The 17,384-nt window shown below is 54.3% G+C and overlaps 1 protein-coding gene across 1 annotated transcript; it reads right to left on the bottom strand.

Annotated features, from left to right (window-relative positions):
- Positions 1–1,553: 1,553 nt before the first annotated feature.
- Positions 1,554–13,390, bottom strand: LOC117886771 (FH1/FH2 domain-containing protein 1-like; the record flags this gene model as incomplete). Its single annotated transcript, XM_034788815.1, is given in 4 exon segments — positions 1,554–1,621; positions 11,285–11,349; positions 12,197–12,303; positions 13,373–13,390. Coding segments are annotated over 4 exon segments (258 nt in total), but the record flags the coding sequence as incomplete, so codon positions are not given.
- Positions 13,391–17,384: the final 3,994 nt, after the last annotated feature.

Below are 17,384 nucleotides of genomic sequence, written 5' to 3'. Positions count from 1 at the left end.
GGTGAAGGGACCGGAGCCGGCTGTGCCTGTGCCGTACCCGAGGTGGGGGAGCCGGCTGGGGGGAGGAGGGTGAAGGGACCGGAGCCGGCTGTGCCTGTGCTGTACTTGGGCCCCTTCATTTTCAGTTTTGATTTTATTTCATTTTTCTCAGGAATTGATCCATGGTTATTACCACAACAACAAGAACAGGGGGACATCAGTGCAAAAGAAACTGATTCATTGTTCTGGGTAAATATCAGGGGGTTATTTTTGTGGATGGAAAGACGGGAAAAAAGTCTTCAGTAAATTAATGCTCTGAATTCCATTCATCAGTGTGGTTTGCTGCAGAACGAAGCCAGAACTCGGAACACATGCTGCTGCTTCTGAGTTTAAGAAAACAATCTCTCTAAATAAAACTTTTCATCTGAAGAAAGAGTTTACTGGTGGAGAATTTAAATATTTATAGGCTAATAGTTCTTGTTTAGTAATTAGGCCACACCATTTGCAGCGCATACGCTCAACTTCATCCTTTTCTCCGTTTTTTTTTTTTAAATTGATTTATTATTTTCAAATGCTTCCTTGTGTTCTGAAACGTATTCTGACACAGATTTGTGCTTTCTTCCCATTTTAGTGGGTCAAATCTTTAAACCGTTATCTGCTAACAGCCTGAAATATGTCTGTGGTGGGCGTGAGATTCCTCAGGACATTCAGATGCGCACGCACTTCCGAGCTTGCCTGTGTGCTTGTTTGTTTATTGTGTGTCTCTTCTAGACTAATACAGAGCCTTACTTCACCAGGCAGCTTTGCATAGACCCACAGACTCATGTATTATCGTAATTACATTTCATAAGATATGTGTTTGTATTTTCCTAATAAAGCAAGTTATTTTTTATATATTTGAATGACACAAAAGTAGGGTGAAAATCAGAAAAAAATGAATAATACTTTTTGTAAAACGCAGGAATTTTTCAATAAAAATCGATTTAAACTGAAAACGAAGGGGCTTAGTGATACCCGGTGGGTGTGTGGGGGAGAGGGGAGAAGGACCATGCTGGCTGGCCTGTGCTTTACCCCATGGGGAAAGGAGGGAGAGCAGCAGGGGGAAGGTAGCGGTGCCTGTGCTGTACCCCACTGGTTACTGCTGGGTGAGAAGCCGTGGCACAGCGGGGTGCTGCAGGGATTGATAGGTGAGGCTCAAGGTGCCAGCCCAAATCTGCAGCCCCCAGGGGCAGGGGCTAGGTTAACAAACCCCATATTACCTCTCCCGGCTTTGGGCCAGAGCCCCCGCTCCCCAGGCGCTAAGCCCTGCAGCTCCCTCGGCGCTGAACTGGGGGCAGCAGGAATCGGGCATGGCAGAAAGGCAGGATACACGGGAGAATTTATCACCCAAAGCAGCAGCTGGGGGGCTGGGCTGATGGGATCCCCCAGCATCACTTAACGCCACAGACCCCCCATGACCAGCTGCCCCCGCGGAGCCCTGCACAGCTCATGGCCCTGGGCACAGGCCCACAGGGCCTGAGGTCACTGGGCTGCAGGGTGGAACAGTGCCCCACAGAGGGGTTGGGGGAACGTACCTGAAAGAGCTGCTTGAGGGAGAAGAGGGACCGCCTCAGCTCCGGCCCGTGGGAGTTGTACAGCTTCTCTGGAAGGAAGGAAACACAGCCACTGCATTAGGGGGGCGGGGGACACGGACCCTGGAGCATCCCCCAGCAATGGGGAAAGCCACGAACCCTCCCCTCTGGAGCCAGAGCAGAGGGGCAGAGCGCACGCTGGCCAGGCCCCACGCTCAGTGCCAGGGCTCAGCTGGGCTCTCTCACTTTGCAGAGGGGACAGAGGGGGGCTGGTGCCGCTGACGTGACTTTCACCTCGGGGCGGGGATCGAAGCTGGGGACACCCCCTCCCCTGGAAAGAAGGGGTGTGACACAGACGGGCTGGGGCATTGGGCCTGCCAGGCTGGCTGCCCATACCGACGTGCGGGCCAGAGGCTGCTGTGCTCGGGACTGAACCACCCAGGGGCCGAGGGGCGCCCGTGCTGGAATGAGGCTTCGAGGGCTCCAGCGGGCAGGCTGCTTGGCTCTGCCCGACTCTGCCCAGCAGGACAGCCCTGCTTCCTGGCCTAGCCCCACGCCTGCCACTTACCACGATGGCCGGCTCGGCCCATTTGCCCCCCAGTACAGGCGGGCGCCCCTCAGCTGACTCCCAAGGGGTCCCAGGCACCCATCTCCTCCCCTCGGGGTGGTGGCAAGAGAAGCCTGCCCGCTGGGACCCCGTGGTGCTGCAGCAGGGAGGAGGTGGGGAGGGGATGAGATGGGGTGAGGTTTCTTGGCCTCCCCGTGCTGAGGACTGCATGCTGTGGTAACCCCTCATCTCGCGGCCCAGCGGGTTTGTGCGGAGCCTGAACGCTAGGCAGTGCCGTGCGCTCCAGGAGGGGTTCGCACAGGGCTCAAGAACCTTCAAGTGACCGAGCTGGGGCCGGCTTGGAACCAGTTCCCGCCAGGGGAAGGCTCCGGATCCCATTCTCCGCCCCACAGCGCAAGGCCTGTGTCCCACTCCCTGAGCCGGTCAGTTCCCCACCCCCCATGAGGGAGGTGCTCGGCTCTCTGTAGGCTGCAGCCCTTGGGAGTCAGGGCGGCACCTGCCATGCGAGAACCCTTGCAGAATGACACACACTTAGGCCAACCACCCACCCTGCTCCCGGGGGCAGCCAGACATGGACGGGATGCCAGCCCGGGGCCGAGCTAGACCCTGTACGTAGGAAATGACCCAATCGTGAAACCAGGGCTAACAAACACTTCCTGAGCCCGCCAGCTGCAGCGGATGCTTTGAGGAGACTGATGCAGACACCGCGCTCCTGCTGGGGAGCCCGACCGTGCCCCCTGACAGCTTACAGCGTGGCTAGCATGGACAGCGCCCTGCGCCCCCCAGCTGAGAGGGCGTGCAAGGAGAAGCTACGCCGTGCTCCCGCCCTGGCAACGGCGGCCAGAAAGCGCCCGACATCAGAACAACCTAAGAATTGAATTGTCCCCGTAAGCCACCACCTCCCCCCAGCCCAGCGTTCCCTGTACCTGCTCCCTGGGCTCCAGACCCACAGACTGCACCCCCAGACGCCAGCTGTTTAATTTGACCTTACTATTGATCACTTCGTTTGAGCCTCTTTTTAAAATGCATTTCTCTCAAAAACCTAGGCTGTGAGCAGCTTTTCAATTCAACGTTTCCCAAAAAGCAGTAATAGCCCTGACAGATAAATAACTTGAAAGGTACGTTTCAAAGTTCTAAAAGCGACGCTTAAGCCGTTTACAACATTTTTTAAACAACTTAATGATTATAATCTTTAGAAACATCTGCGCCTTTAAGGCAAAACTGTGGTGCAATTTGTTTTGATGTTTCGTGGGATATACACACGACAGCAGTTTGTCATACATAGAATTGCAGCAACGTAAAGCAAGTTTTTCTTTTTTTTCTTTTCTTTTTTTTAAAAGAAGGTTTTAATACTTAAATTTAAGTGAGGGATAGAAAGAGATTTGATGTCTATTATAACAGGAGTTGAAGTATTTTTTTAACATGGTTTAAAGCCAAATTTGTTATATCTTTTAGTGGTAAAAATTGTGTCTGAATTCCGTTTATATAGACAATATGCCGGGGGCGGCCAAACTTACTGACCGCCTGAGCCGCATATGACAAAAAGCTGGGGCCCGCCTGCCGGGACTTGGGACTTCAGCCCTGTGGGAGGCGCCTGCCGGGGCTCCAGCCACACAGGGAGGGGGGTCTCAGGGCTTCAGCCCCATGGGAGGTGCCAGCCAGGGCTCAGGGCTTCAGCTCCCTGCAGGCCTAAAGCCGCGGGGCAGAAGCTGGAGGCAACACACAGCGGAGGGGCATGTGGGGTCATGTGCCTCCCCAGATTTTTGCCAAGGTTTGCTGGTCCTACATGGTCACGTGGTGTCACCAGGCCTCCTCCTTGCATGGCCGCTGCTGGGGTCATGGGGAGAGACAGTGGCAACAGCTGGAAGCTGCAGGGAGAGCCACTGCTTTTGCTGCTGCCTCTCCCCATGGAGCTAAAGCAGCGGCCCCGCCCTGCAGCCTGGAGGTGTGTGTGACTCAAGCTGTTGGGGGCCCCAAACCTTTAAATTGTGCCCCCAATCTCAGCAGGCACCAGTGGTCTCTGGCAGAAGCCCCTAACTCCACCACCCAGCTGCAGGGCAGAAGTCCCGAGCCTCCCCGCAGTCTGGTAGGTGGAGAACACGGGGGGGGGAGAACAGGGGGCCCTGCACTTTAACTGTAAAAAAGCCGCATGCGGCTCGCAAGCCACAGTTTGGCCCCCTGTAATATGTTAATGAACTTCGGGGGGAATGGGGGAATCTGTCTCTCATGCGGGATCTAAGATTTTTGCAGGTGGAAGCGGGATAAAAATGCAAGAAACAACCCGGGAGCAGGTGGTAGTGGGATTAAAAGCAATAGTCCCGCGCCGGGCTCTACGCCAGAGTGCGAGATCCTTCCCCCAGCAGCAAGCTGCACTTGAGCTATGAATCTCCCCCGTAGGGGTGCACATCCTCCCCTCCACCTCGGCTCCCAACCCGGGACCTGCAGGGTGCTAAGACACGAGCTCCCTCCCTCCATTCTCAACCGCTACTTTCACTCGGAGTAGGTGTGGGCCCCTGCTCAGTCTCAGCCCGTTTGCTCCGTTTGGGAAGGTCCCGCGAAGCTCCTGGAGCCCCTGGCTGCAGACAGGCCCTGCCATGGCTCCTCCCTCGAGCACTAAGAGGCGCCCGTGGCCCCTGGGGCCTGCTGTCAGCCTTGGGGTCTGGGGGAAGCAGACACGTGGCCTGGCAGCCAGGGAGCAGCTACGGCCTGGCAATGGCGGGTTATCTAGAACTTGCCAATTTCCTGTTTTCTTTCGTTTTTTCTTTTTGCAGAACAATGCTATAAATATCTCCCCTGGCTTCCTACGCAGAGAAGAAACAGGAACTCCGATGAGAAGCATGGCCTCCTGCTCTCCCCTGGCCCGGAGCCCAAGGTAGCTCGGCCCTGCTGGCTCTCCCCCGCAGTCCGAGAGAGCGGGCTCTTTCCATCCAGGCGGACGGTGACACTCCTAGGACACAATGGCAGAATCCCGGCTGACAGCCCATCAGGGCTTAGTGTCTCAGGCTGTGCCAAGGGCCCGGCGGCCCGGCGCAGCAGCACTAGTGCTTCGCCGGCACAGTCTCTGCTGGGCGCCCACTCCCGGGGACGGAAGGCACTGCAGAAAATCAAGCCCGTCTGCTCTCAGCACAGAAGGTCCATGTCATTGTGGCGGGACACAGATGGACAGTGCAGACACCTAAAGCCAGGCACCACAGGATCCACCACATCACGTCCAACACTGCTCCGGCTGGTCTGCTACCCCACCTCCTAGAGCGCTCAGAGACTCACGCGTCCGAGAAAGGTGAAAACCTCTCCTGCCGCGTCCGACAAGCTGTACAATTCTGTACATGGCCCTTGGCACAATCAGCTGATGTCCTGCCACATGAGATCTGATTATCCCTCTTAGCTCCCAGAGCGATGGATCAGCGGCACAAGGCTCACTGCCTTATGGAGATCAGAGCACAGGAACAAGAGGTGCAGATCTGCATGCCCTATGGAGCGAGTCCCCAGACAGCCCTTTCTATGCTCCAAGAGGAAGGCGCACTCCCCTTCACCCCCCTCTTCTGGAGTCCCTGCAAGAGAGCGCCCCTGGATAGCCCTTCCCAAGCAAGAGCCCTCCGATTTTCACACCCAAGAGGCGGCTTTCCTGCCCCTGGCCCCTTCTCCCTCTGAGCCCTGCTGCTGTCATTACACAGCTGAGAGACAAACTAGGGGGGTAGGTGAAATGTCTCCTCCCTGCAGTCAGTCAGAGTGGACTGGCTAGCTAGCCCTGGACACACTGGAGGTTGGGCCAGGTGATGGCTGACAGGTATGTCCAAGGTAACATGCATTGGCAGAAAGCATCTACCTCCCCCCTGCACCACCCCCAGGGCCGTCCTTAGGCATATAAGGCTGTGTAGGGCAGTGGTTCTCAAACTTTCGTATTGGTGACCCCTTTCACATAGCAAACCTCTGAGTGCGACCCCTCTTTATCAATTAAAAGCACTTTTTATATATTTAACACTATTATAAAATGCTGGAGGCAAAGCAGGGTTTGGGGTGGAGGCTGACAGCTCGCGACCCCCCATGTAATAACCTCGTGACCCCCTGAGGGGTCCCGACCCCCAGTTTGAGAACCCCTGGTGTAGGGCACCCGAAAATTTGGGGCACTATTGGGTCTTAGTGTCCACCCTTCTGCCTTTTCCTATCCCTATTCTGACCCTTCCTGCAGGCTCCCACCACGGCTGGCTGCTGCAGGCTCCCCAGTCTTCCTCCAGAGGGGATCTAGTACTTAAACGTGAAAAAGCCTCCAGCCTGCCAGACCTATTAGCACAACACTGAAACTGTTAGCGAGCCATTCACGGGGTAATGGAGCCATTGAACAGGCATTTGCCAACCCTCCCCCCCATAGACTGTCTGAATTTACTGACTGGAAACAGTTGTGCATCACAGTCTTGTTTACTCAGAACATGTCAGTCTACAGGACCTTAGTTTAAAATCGGCTTTAAAAATATTTCATTAGTGTGATGGTGAAGATGATAAAATCACATCTCTAAAAAACCCTCGCATAGATTTTTTAGATGCACAATCTGAGGATTCATCTTTAGCCTTAATTGCTTGGACCTTCAGACAGTTTTTAAAATAAATCCTTCAAAAGACACCCCCCCCTCCCTAAAATACACATGCGAGCCCGGGCTGCCTTCGGCACAGGGGCACCACTTTAACAATACTGCAGTGGGCCCCATAAATCCTAAGGACGGCCCTGACCTCACCCTGTGCACAGATGGGCTCAACTTGCAGTGGCCTCCAGGGATAGGGGAGCGGCACTGCCCTGGGGCACCGGAGGAGTCAAACAGCACAGGGGGAGCAATAAAGGGGAACAGAAAACAGCCCACATCTGTTGACACTGAGAAACAGCCTCACCCCCGTGCTCTGTAGAGCCAGGCCTGCTTCCCTCACACACCCAGCAGAGTGGGAGAGGGGTTAGAGATCTGGACCGGGTTTACATACATCTGGAAGCAGCAGCTGCTAAACTGCTCGGCCTGTCATGAGTGGCTTGACATGAGTGGCGTCCGAGGGGACTGAGCGAGAGGTTCTCCCCCACCCGCTACCTATCTCCAGCAGGCCAGGAGCTAATAGAAATGCTGCATTCCCAGCAGTCTGAGGAGGTGAGGGCCATGCCGTGCCTGCTGATCTAATGGAAAACTTGGAAGCAAGGCAGATGCCAGGGGCGAAGGTCTGGAGACACCGAGAAGACAGTCAGGTCATGCTGCTGACCAAGCTGGCAAAATAAAAGTTAACCAAATTTCGGCCCTCCCGCCCCACTAATCTAAGAGTTAGCCTGTTCTCTCGCCAGGCCTCCTGGGTTAGAGCGGTAGGCAAATCTCCTCTCTCTGCAGGAACGTGAAGGAGGCACTCGGTGTTCAGACACATCCTTCCGCATGTGTCAGGGACAGGAAAAACGAACGCGACTTCCTGTGCCAGCAGCGCCAAGCCTGCTGCAGACACCCCGCAAATAACCATTGCTAGCAGCAACCAGAGAAGGCCCATTCAGTGGTGTCTCCCGCAGAGCCCGTCTGGTAGGTCTGGGAGAAAGTTTGGGTTTCACAGGCGTCCCCCAAAGAGCAACAAACACACCATGATGTATCCAGGTAAATAAGGTTTCATCAGCAATCTGATTACAGCGGAAGTGCTGCAAAAGCGAGTCAGGAAGAGGGCAAGAGTGTGTGACTGAATCACAGTCAGAAAGTGGACTAGGAGCCCTGCAGCGGCCAGGCACGGTCTGCCTGCAGCAGGCTCCAGCAGCCAGCCCCCCGGCAAGTCTGTGTGCAAAGACAGCAGCCAGCCTAGCTTTTGCTCTGTAAGCAGCCTGGTTTGCACGTTACATGCCTGACACACCTGGGTCACAAGTCCAGTTTCCAGCTAAAGAAAGGAAGATCCTGATGCCCTCCCTGACCCTGAAGGTTCCTCTGCAAACAGGGGCTGGAGGGAGCAAGTGTTCTAGCTAACGCTCCTCTCCCGCTGACCACAGGGATGGCTGCACCAGAGCAGTGCAGCTCATGTGTTTGGTTTGGCCAAGACCAACGCCTTTGCCCAGCGCAGACTGGAATCCTGCACTTGATCGCTGTCAGAGCGGACTTGTGAACGCTGCTGTTTCAATGCACCCATGACATGGTGTCGGGCTGATGTCCTGCAGTATAGTGTATGCAGCTGGGGGGTTTATAGCTGTACTCATAGAATCATAGAAGACTGGGGTTGGAAGAGACCTCGGGAGGTATCTAGTCCAACCCCCTGCTCAAAGCAGGACCAACCCCAACTAAATCATCCCAGCCAGGGCTCTCTCAAGCCGGGCCTTAAACACCTCTAAGGAAGAAGATTCCACCACCTCCCTAGGGAACCCATTCCAGTGCTTCACCACCCTCCTTGTGAAATAGTGTTTCCTAATATCCAACCTAGACCTCCCCCACTGCAACTTGAGACCATTGCTCCTTGTTCTGTCATCTGCCACCACCTAGAACAGCCGAGATCCATCCTCTTTGGAAACCCCCCCTTTGGGTAGTTGAAGGCTGCTATCGAATCCCCCCTCACTCTTCTCTTCTGCCGACTAAATAAGCCCAGTTTCCTCAGCCTCTCCTCCTAAGTCATGTGCTCCAGCCCCCTAATCATTTTCGTTGCCCTCCGCTGGACTCTCTCCAATTTGTCCACTTCTTTTCTGTAGTGGGGGGACTAAAATTGGACACAATATTCCAGGTGTGGCCTCACCAGTGCTGAATAGAGGGGAATAATCACGTCCCTCGATCTGCTGGCAATGCCCCTACTAATGCAGCCCAATATGCCGTTGGCCTTCTTGGCAATGAGGGTACACTGCTGACTCATATCCAGCTTCTCGTCCACTGTAATGCCTAGGTCCTTTTCTGCAGAACTGATGCTTAGCCAGACAGTCCCCAGCCTGTAGCGATGCATGGGATTCTTCCATCCTAAGTACAGGACACTGCACTTGTCCGTGTTGAACCTCATCTGATTTCTTCTGGCCCAATCCTCCAATTTGTCTAGGTCACTCTGGACCCTATCCCTACCCTCCAGCATATCTACCTCTCCCCACAGCTTAGTGGCTGAAGGGGTTCATTGCTTTCAGCAAAGTTGCTGAGGGTGCAATTAATCCCATCATCCAGATCATTGATAAAGACATTGAACAAAACCGGCCTCAAGACCGACCCCTGGGGCACTCTGCTTGATACCGGCTACCAACTAGACATTGAGCCGTTGATCACTACCCGTTGAGCCCAATGATCTAGCCAGCTTTCTATCCACCTTATAGTCCATTCATCCAATACATAGTTTTGTAACTTGCTGGCAAGTTTCTGCTGGTTTGGTTTAGTTTAGGGTTAGTTTCTATGTTGGTTGCCTCTTGATTCCTGCTGTCTGACAGGCAGTTATTAAAAGCACAGTCCAGCTGATCTCCACAGCATCCCGAGGTGGCTCAGTCAGACACTCTAACGAGGCAAGCAGCAGCCTTCCGAGAAGATTTCAGGAACGCTGACTAGGACTTTTGATTAACTTGCCGTTCAGGTGACCTTTGCCCCCTCTAGCTGCTGGAACGTCCAAGCACCAGAGACACACACAGAGCAGACCCTAACCCGGCCAGAGCCTGGGAAGCCCCAACAGACAGTAGAGCCCTGACCTCAGCGGCTCTGCACAATTAGCTGACAGGGCACTGCAGCCCAGGGCGGGGCTGTCCCTAAGAGACCTGCAGGCACACGGGAAGGGAAAGGCTAGACACTACTGGCACAAAGACAGAGGGGGAAGCTCCACCTTCCCAGGCCTGGGCCCACTGTCCCGGTAAAGACTCCTCCAGGGGAAGTGACAGCACCTCCAGGGTATGTGCAGCCCCACTCAACCCTTCTGGGATCCACCAATGGATTGGGACCCACCGTTTGGGAAAGGCTGGTCTAGGCTGACAGAGCTCCTCGGTAACCTACTCAGCTGTATCACCTGGGCTCCTATTGCACAGAACAGCAGGGGCTCAAGTCTTCTCAGTGCAGGCCTACCTCCTGCCGTTGGCCACATGGAAGAGCGATGCAAGGAAAGGACTGAATGCATTTTAGTAGCTGGACCCATGCCGAGTGAGCAGCACCCCCCATGTCAGTTCCCCGCGGGCTGCCAGCAGGAGGGCCCCAGGCTGCAGCAAAGGGGCGGCCGCTCTAGATCTCGTTAATACAGCACCCCCTGTGCAATACTCGTGATCCCCGCACCAAGCTCAGGAACAGGGAGACACCCAGTTCCGAGGAGCCATGCTGGTTCCCATGCTGGATGCCTGACCCTCCATCGGGGTTCTTGGCATGAGAGACAGTTGTTTGTACTTTCCAAGTCTATATTTAGAGCTTGCCTAAGCGACCCGGAATATTTGTAGCATGCGGCATGTTTTCAGTATCACAGGCAAAAATATTGTTGTACTTGGGCTCTTTGTGCTGAAAACAATTAACCCCTTCAGCCCCAAGAGCCACGTGAGGAACAATGACCCGAGTCAGAGTTTAAGGCCAGGTCTTCCAGTCTGATCTCCTACACAGCACAGCCCACCAGCACCCCCACACGGAACCCAACCCCCAAGTATCACAGCCCACAGGAGACCAGGTTATTACGCACCACACGGAGAGAACAGGAAGGACCTAGGTGCCCGAGGCCCCTGCCATGGCAGGGAAAGGATGAAGTGAGATATCCCAGATGATCCTGGCAAGTGACCCGCACCCCACGCCGCAGGGGAAGGTGAAACCTCCCCAGGTCACTGCCAGTCTGACCTGGGGGAAATTCCTTCCCGACCCCCCACGTGGTAGCAACCAGCTAGATGCTGAGCAGGAACCAGTCAGACAAACACTCGAGAGAGATTGCTCCGTGCCACCTCAGAGCCTGCCCCCCCCCCTCCTTGCCCAGTTGCTCATCTCCAGCCGTAGCAGTGACAGGGGCTGGGAAAACCCAGCCATGGCAGACAGAGACATGAAGCCGGAGAGAACATTGGAGCTCAGAGGATCATGGGAAAGGGAGCCGGGAGCCAGCCCCCAGGAGCACTCAGCAATTAACCCACGGGCCAGATTAGCCAGGCCCCACACAGCCCTGTGTCACCGTGCTCCTGGCTCGAGTGGCCTTGGGCCAGTTAAAGGCAAAGGCCCTGGGGAATACAGAGGCCCAGAGCCCTTGGCTATCAGGGACTCACCGAGGATGACATGGACTCGGACGGAGAGCTGCGTGCGCAGGATCAGAGTTGGCCGCCGCCCTTTGCTGGAACGAGAGGAATGCAGGTAAGTCACCGCAAATGTCACCAATAGCCTCGCTCGTGGGCAGCCAGGGCCTGCTCACAGCACCGCCATCGGGAACCTACAAGTCAGCAAGGCCCAGACCCACGCCGACCAATGGGCACCAGCCTGCCTCCATACTCAGCACCAGAGCCAGATCCCCTAATGATCTGTCAGCCACCACTCCCCCAGAACAGCTCCTCCCCTCCCTCCGCCATGCCCCACTTCCACAGGTTACTGACAGCAGCAGCACCCAGCTATTGCTGGGGCCTGCCAGATCATCACAACCACCCTCAGGAAACCAAATCTACGCAGTTACACTGGGGGGGGGGGGGGGGGCAGCTCTTTGGTGCACTGTCCTGGGGCCTCCACGCTCCCCTGCCAGTGTACTTCTGTCCTGATCTGTGGCTGCTCCTGCTTTCCAGACCTGACCTCTCCCCAAGGCACCTCAAATCCAAGGTCCCTCACTCCCCACAGACTGCCCTAGAGTTTGACCAAAACTGGCCTGTCACCAGGCTCTCGGCCCAGGGGCTCAGTTTAACATCCAGGAAGTAGCTGGCAAAGGAGTGAATCCCCCAAGTGACTCTACCAGCCCCAGCCCCAATTCCAGCCATTCTTGCTCCCTCGCAGGCCCCTCGCTGTCTGCTCCATCCTGTTGAGCAGGCGGAAGGGCAACATGCATCAGCGTCTCACTCCATGGGGGCGTCTGGAGAAGGCAAAGGTGGGGGAAGCAGGGTCACGTCGTCTGGCTGGGCAGTCTCCTGAGTGGAGACAGTGACTCACGTCCCACTCGCTCGGTTCAGACAGGTAGATCTGCGACTCCAGCAATTCACCTGATCTCCTCGTAGAATCCTTCCAGCTCATCTTTCTGCTCCAGCAGGGACAGATCAAGATCCAGGTACTGGCCAGATGGTGAGACCTGCAGCGTACAATCCGCCAGCTGCAAACACAAGGCCCCCCCCACACATCAGTGACAGTGCTTGCTACCGGGAGGGAGGAATGCACAGCGAGGTCGTGGGGAGCAGGGTCAGTGTGAGGCACCCCAAGAACTATACTGCCACTCTGCACTTGTAGAGGACAAGTAGCCAGTCAGCAGCAGGGCTAGGAGTAGAACCCAGGAGTCCTGACTCCCAGACCACCTGCCCCCGCCTCTCAACCATGCGACTCCCTAGCCATTCCCTCACGCCCAGCTGCTGGGGTTGTACAGCCATGCGGTGCCTTGGAAACGGCTCGCTGAGGATTTAACTGAGGCACTTTAGTTCAGCTCTAGGGGGCCAGAGTGTAAGTCACTCACGAGTCCAGAACCTCCTATTCCGTGTCCCCTCAGCAGCAGCATTCTGTCCCATCCCATCCCCCGGGCTCGGGGTTTCACAGGCCATTTCTCCACATTCCTGTCTTCTCTTCCCCTCACCAGAGTCAGAGATTCCAAGGTCAGAAGGGACCATTGTGACCATCTAGTCTGCCCTCCTGTATGCACAGGCCAGAGACCTGCCCCGAAACCATTCCTAGAGCAGATCCTTTAGAAAAACCACCAGTCCTGATTTAAAAATGGTCAGTGATAGAGAATCCACCAGGGCCCTTGGTAAATTGTTCCAATAGTTAATTGCCCTCACGCTTAAAAACGTATGCCCTATTTCCAGTCTGAATTTGTCTAGATTCAACACCCGCCATTGGATCGCGTTAGACCTTTCTCTGCTAGACTGAAGAGCCCATTATTAACTATTTGTTCCCTATGTAGCAACTCAGACTGGGATCAAGTCACCCCTTAACCTTCTCTTTGTTAAGCTACATAGCTTGAGCTCCTTGAGTCTATCACTAGAAGGCAGGTTTTCTAATCATTTAATCATTCTTGGGGCTCTTCTTTGAACCCCCTTCAATTTATCAACATGTGTCTTGAATTATGGACCCCAGAACTGGACACAGGATTCCAGCAGTGGTGGCACCAGCACCAAATACAGAGGTAAAATAACCTCTCTGCTCCTACTCACCATTCCCCAGGATCACATTACCTCTTTTGGTGACAGCATCCCACTGGGAGCTCACGTTCAGCCGATTATCCACCCTCCCCCCAAATCTATTTCGGAGTCACTGCTTCCGTTGCTAGCTCACGGTCCTGTGCAGGGAGCTGGGTGAAATGCACTGGTCCCCTCATCTCTACAGCGCTTGAGCATGGAGCTACGGAGCCCAGTGACGGAGCTGACAGCAGGTGAGGAAAGAGGCCCAAAAGGAGCCCCCAAGGAAAGGGGGAAAGGGGGAAAGGGGGAGGGGAATAAAGACAACCCATAGAGGGGAGCGTGGGGCAGGGACAATTCAGCAGTGGGGTGAGAGAGGAGAGGAGAGGACACCGTACCAGCCCCTAAATAGCGACTAGGTGCTAGCAGTTCTCCCCCACCCATCTCTCCAACACACACCCTAGAGACACAGCCAGCTGCATCTCTAGGGTGTCATGGCAGAGGGACATGTGCAAACACCCCCGGTACACACAGGCACTGGTGACTCACCCATCACCATGATCCTGACAAAGCCTGCACGCTGACTCATCGCTGCCTGGCCGCTTCCTGACTGTCATGAAAATCACAGCCTCCAGGCTGTGCAGCATTCACATCCCAAAATACAGAGCTCCGAGCAGGGGAGCACAACACCAACAAGTTCAGCCACTCCTGTGTCACAATGCAACCACTCCAAGGGATCGGCCACGTGGCCCTGGCCTCAAGCCAGGTAGGCTCTGCCTGCCATCTCTGTGGTGGACAGTGGTAAGACCCCTCTCTCTCTCCTACAAGAGAGGATGCCCCCTTCCAGCAGGGCGATGGGGAGAGTGCCAAGCAGAGACTGGCAATCTCAGCCCTGTGGAGGAAAGTCAGAAAAGCCACCGTAAGGAGGTTCCCTTCCTGAACAGCACGAGGGGAAAGGGCAGCTCCCGGCCAGTTCAGCCTAGAATTGGAGCCGCTTGCCCAAACGCTGCCTCTTCCTCCGATTCCCACAGCCCACCTCCCTCAGACACGCAGCTGGAACCAGCTTCACCCTTGGCCCAGCTTATCTCACGCTGGTGTTCTGAATTCTGTACCGATATGTCTGACAGGAACTCTTGCTCTGGGGTCAGGGATTGTCACAGAGACCCTCGCGGGGCGGCAAAGCACCCTCCGTGGAAAGGGCAGGGGCCCAACCCCAGCTCTCCACATTGTGACAGACAAGGCACTTCCTTCTGGGATACCGTCAGGAGACCGAGGGGAAGCAGGAGGTAGAACACCCTGGGATCTGGCTCCGGAAAACACAGATAGACTTGGCAGCATTCGATTTCAACCAGTAACCGGCGGCAAACATCCATTTCAGCTGACACACCGAAATAAATCCATGGGTAAAAGGGGAGCCTGAAGGGATTGGGTGTCAGCTCTTTCCGGACAGGAAATCCCACATCACAGCTCCTTCTCGTGGTCTGGAAGGTTCACTCCGCACTGACATCGGGGAGTGGATACTTTGCAAGTCCGGCCCCACATGCTGTAGATCAAACTACGTGCTCTCGCGCTCGGCCTTTGGAAGGTAGGGCCTTACTGGCCTTGGTATCTTGCTATGGCAAGTCACAAGCCAATTTACGTCTGTTTGATTCTTTGTTAGTGTCGTCACTATGAGAAGGACCTGTCAGCCGAGTTCACTGGTCCCGCTAAAAAAGCGGACATTTTAATGCATCTTTTCTAGCCAGCAGTATACAGGAATGAGGTAGGTATCTCTTTAAATGCTCCGAGAGCCCTTCAGCGGTGCTGTGTGTGGTGGGCAGCACACACCGCCAGAACCTAGCCAGAGCAACTCTAAGGCTGTGTCTACACTTACCATTTAAAGCACAAAAAGTCCATGTTTTGCGCTAAAACCGCGGGAGCGTCTACATTTGTTAATGACTTTTTGCGGTGAAACTTCTGAGTTTCAAAAAGAAAACCACCTTCACGAGAGGTCTACAGTCCTTTGCGCTGTTGTGAAAGTGAAGACACGTTCTACCAGCGTAAACACCTTTTGGCCTCCGAAGGATATCCCACAGTTCCAAAAGTGACCACTCTGGCCAGCATCTCTGCTGCTCTGACGCCAAATAAACGGACGTCCGCCCCTCCCGCTGTAAGCCCCGGGATGTTGAAACTCCCTTTCCTTGTAGATGTGGCAGGGAAAGCAGCCAGACAGCGTGTGTGTGTGTGTGTGGGGGGGGGGGGGGTAAAAAAATGCCACGAAAGAAACAAGGAAGTAATGGGACTGCTGGGACATGAAGCAGGGCAACACGGGGCACTAAGCAGGGACCCAGAATGCCTTCCGCTCACCCCCCTTCCCACAGGACCTATCGAGAGAGCTGCACTGTGGGAGAGTGTGGGACAGCTGCCCTACAGCGCTGCTCTCATCCGCGATGGAAGTGCTGGTAGTGTCAACACTCTCTGGCGCCCGAGGAATTGAGTGAGGACACAAACCAGCGCTTTACTTTCACCGGTTCCCTGTCACCGGTGACACTTACAGCGCAAACACTCTGTCAGTGTAGACATACCCTAAGCATAGAGCTAGGCCTGGCATGTTTGCTCTACATGCTTATTTGGACCCCAGTCACGCTCACCTTCTTCCTTCCTATTGGCAGTGTGGCAAAAAGAGCAAAAAAGACACAGGCTAGCTCAGTGGTTCTATCGGTATTTCAGTCACGACTGGCTGCCTCTCTGAACATAACCTGTCCTTGATCAGCTGCACATTATGGACTGGTTGCAGGAACACTGGGTGACATTCTCTGGCCTGCGCTATACAGGAGGTCAGACTAGTTGATCACATTGGTCCCTCACACCTATCATCTATATGGGTGAGCTGTATGACCCTACATAAGACTGGCAAATCTGTGGCTGCATCTCAGTTTAACACTGAACAGTCCAACTTCACTAAACTAAAACCGTTCACTGCCTCGTGGCAGTATCTGGACTTATTGCTACCCGTACAACTGGATTTTAAGGAGACTGGTCGGTGCCGAGACATACCTACTGTTCTTTTTGCCAGGTGCCAAGCAGCACAGAAACATCAGGATGCAGCCCACGGGCCAACATTGGGGCGCACTTGCCTAGCACTCTTCGGCAAGGAACGGCAAGGCCTTGTCGTGCCACTATAGAAAGCGGTCGGACCCAAACGGATCTCATCTGCCAAAGGCATCAAGCTACTGCCAGTAAGCCCATAGCTGCAGCATGATTGGTGAGCACCAAGGATAGCCACATGAGGGGCCTGTTCACACTCTGGAACTCAGCGGCAGATGCCAAATCAACCTAATTTTCTTCTTTGACAGGGTCACTGGCCTAGTGGGCCTGGGAAGCTGTAGACAAGGTATATTTTGATTTTAGTGATGCTTGTGATGCAGTCCCACATGACATTCTCATAAGCCAACTAGGGAAATGTGGCCTAGTAACGGGTGCACAGCTGGTTGAAAGACCGTACCCAAAGGGTAGTTAGCAATGGTTCACTGTCAAACTAGGAGGCTCTATCTAGTGGGGTTCTGCAGGGCTACATCCAGGGTGCAGTACTAGTAAATATTTTCATTTATGACTTGGACAATGGAGTGGAGAGTGTGTTTATAAAATCTGCAGATGACACCGAGCTGGGAAAGGCCGCTTGCACTTTGGAGGACAGGATTAGAAATCAAAATGACCCTGACAAAGGGAGAATTGGTCTGAATTCAACAAGATGAAAGTCAATAAAGACAAGTACAAAGTACTACACTTAGGAAGGAAAAATAAAATGGGGAATAACTAACTTGGTGGTAAAAAGAACAGGAGTACTTGTGGCACCTTAGAGACTAGCAAATTTATTTGAGCATAAGCTTTCGTGGGTTACAGCCCACTTCATCGGATGCATAGAATGGAACATATATATACATACAGAGAACATGAAAAGGTGGGAGATGCCCAACCAACTCTAAGAGGCTAATTAATTAAGATGAGCAATTATCAGCAGGAGGAAAAAAACCTTTTGTAGTGATAATCAAGATAGCCCATTTAAGACAGTTTGACAAGAAGCTGTGAG

Source organism: Trachemys scripta, chromosome 13, assembly GCF_013100865.1.
Source record: "Trachemys scripta elegans isolate TJP31775 chromosome 13, CAS_Tse_1.0, whole genome shotgun sequence".
NCBI classification, from domain to species: domain Eukaryota; kingdom Metazoa; phylum Chordata; order Testudines; family Emydidae; genus Trachemys; species Trachemys scripta.
Note: the sequence above shows the minus strand (reverse complement) of the source record. Positions and strands in the feature narration are given on the sequence as shown.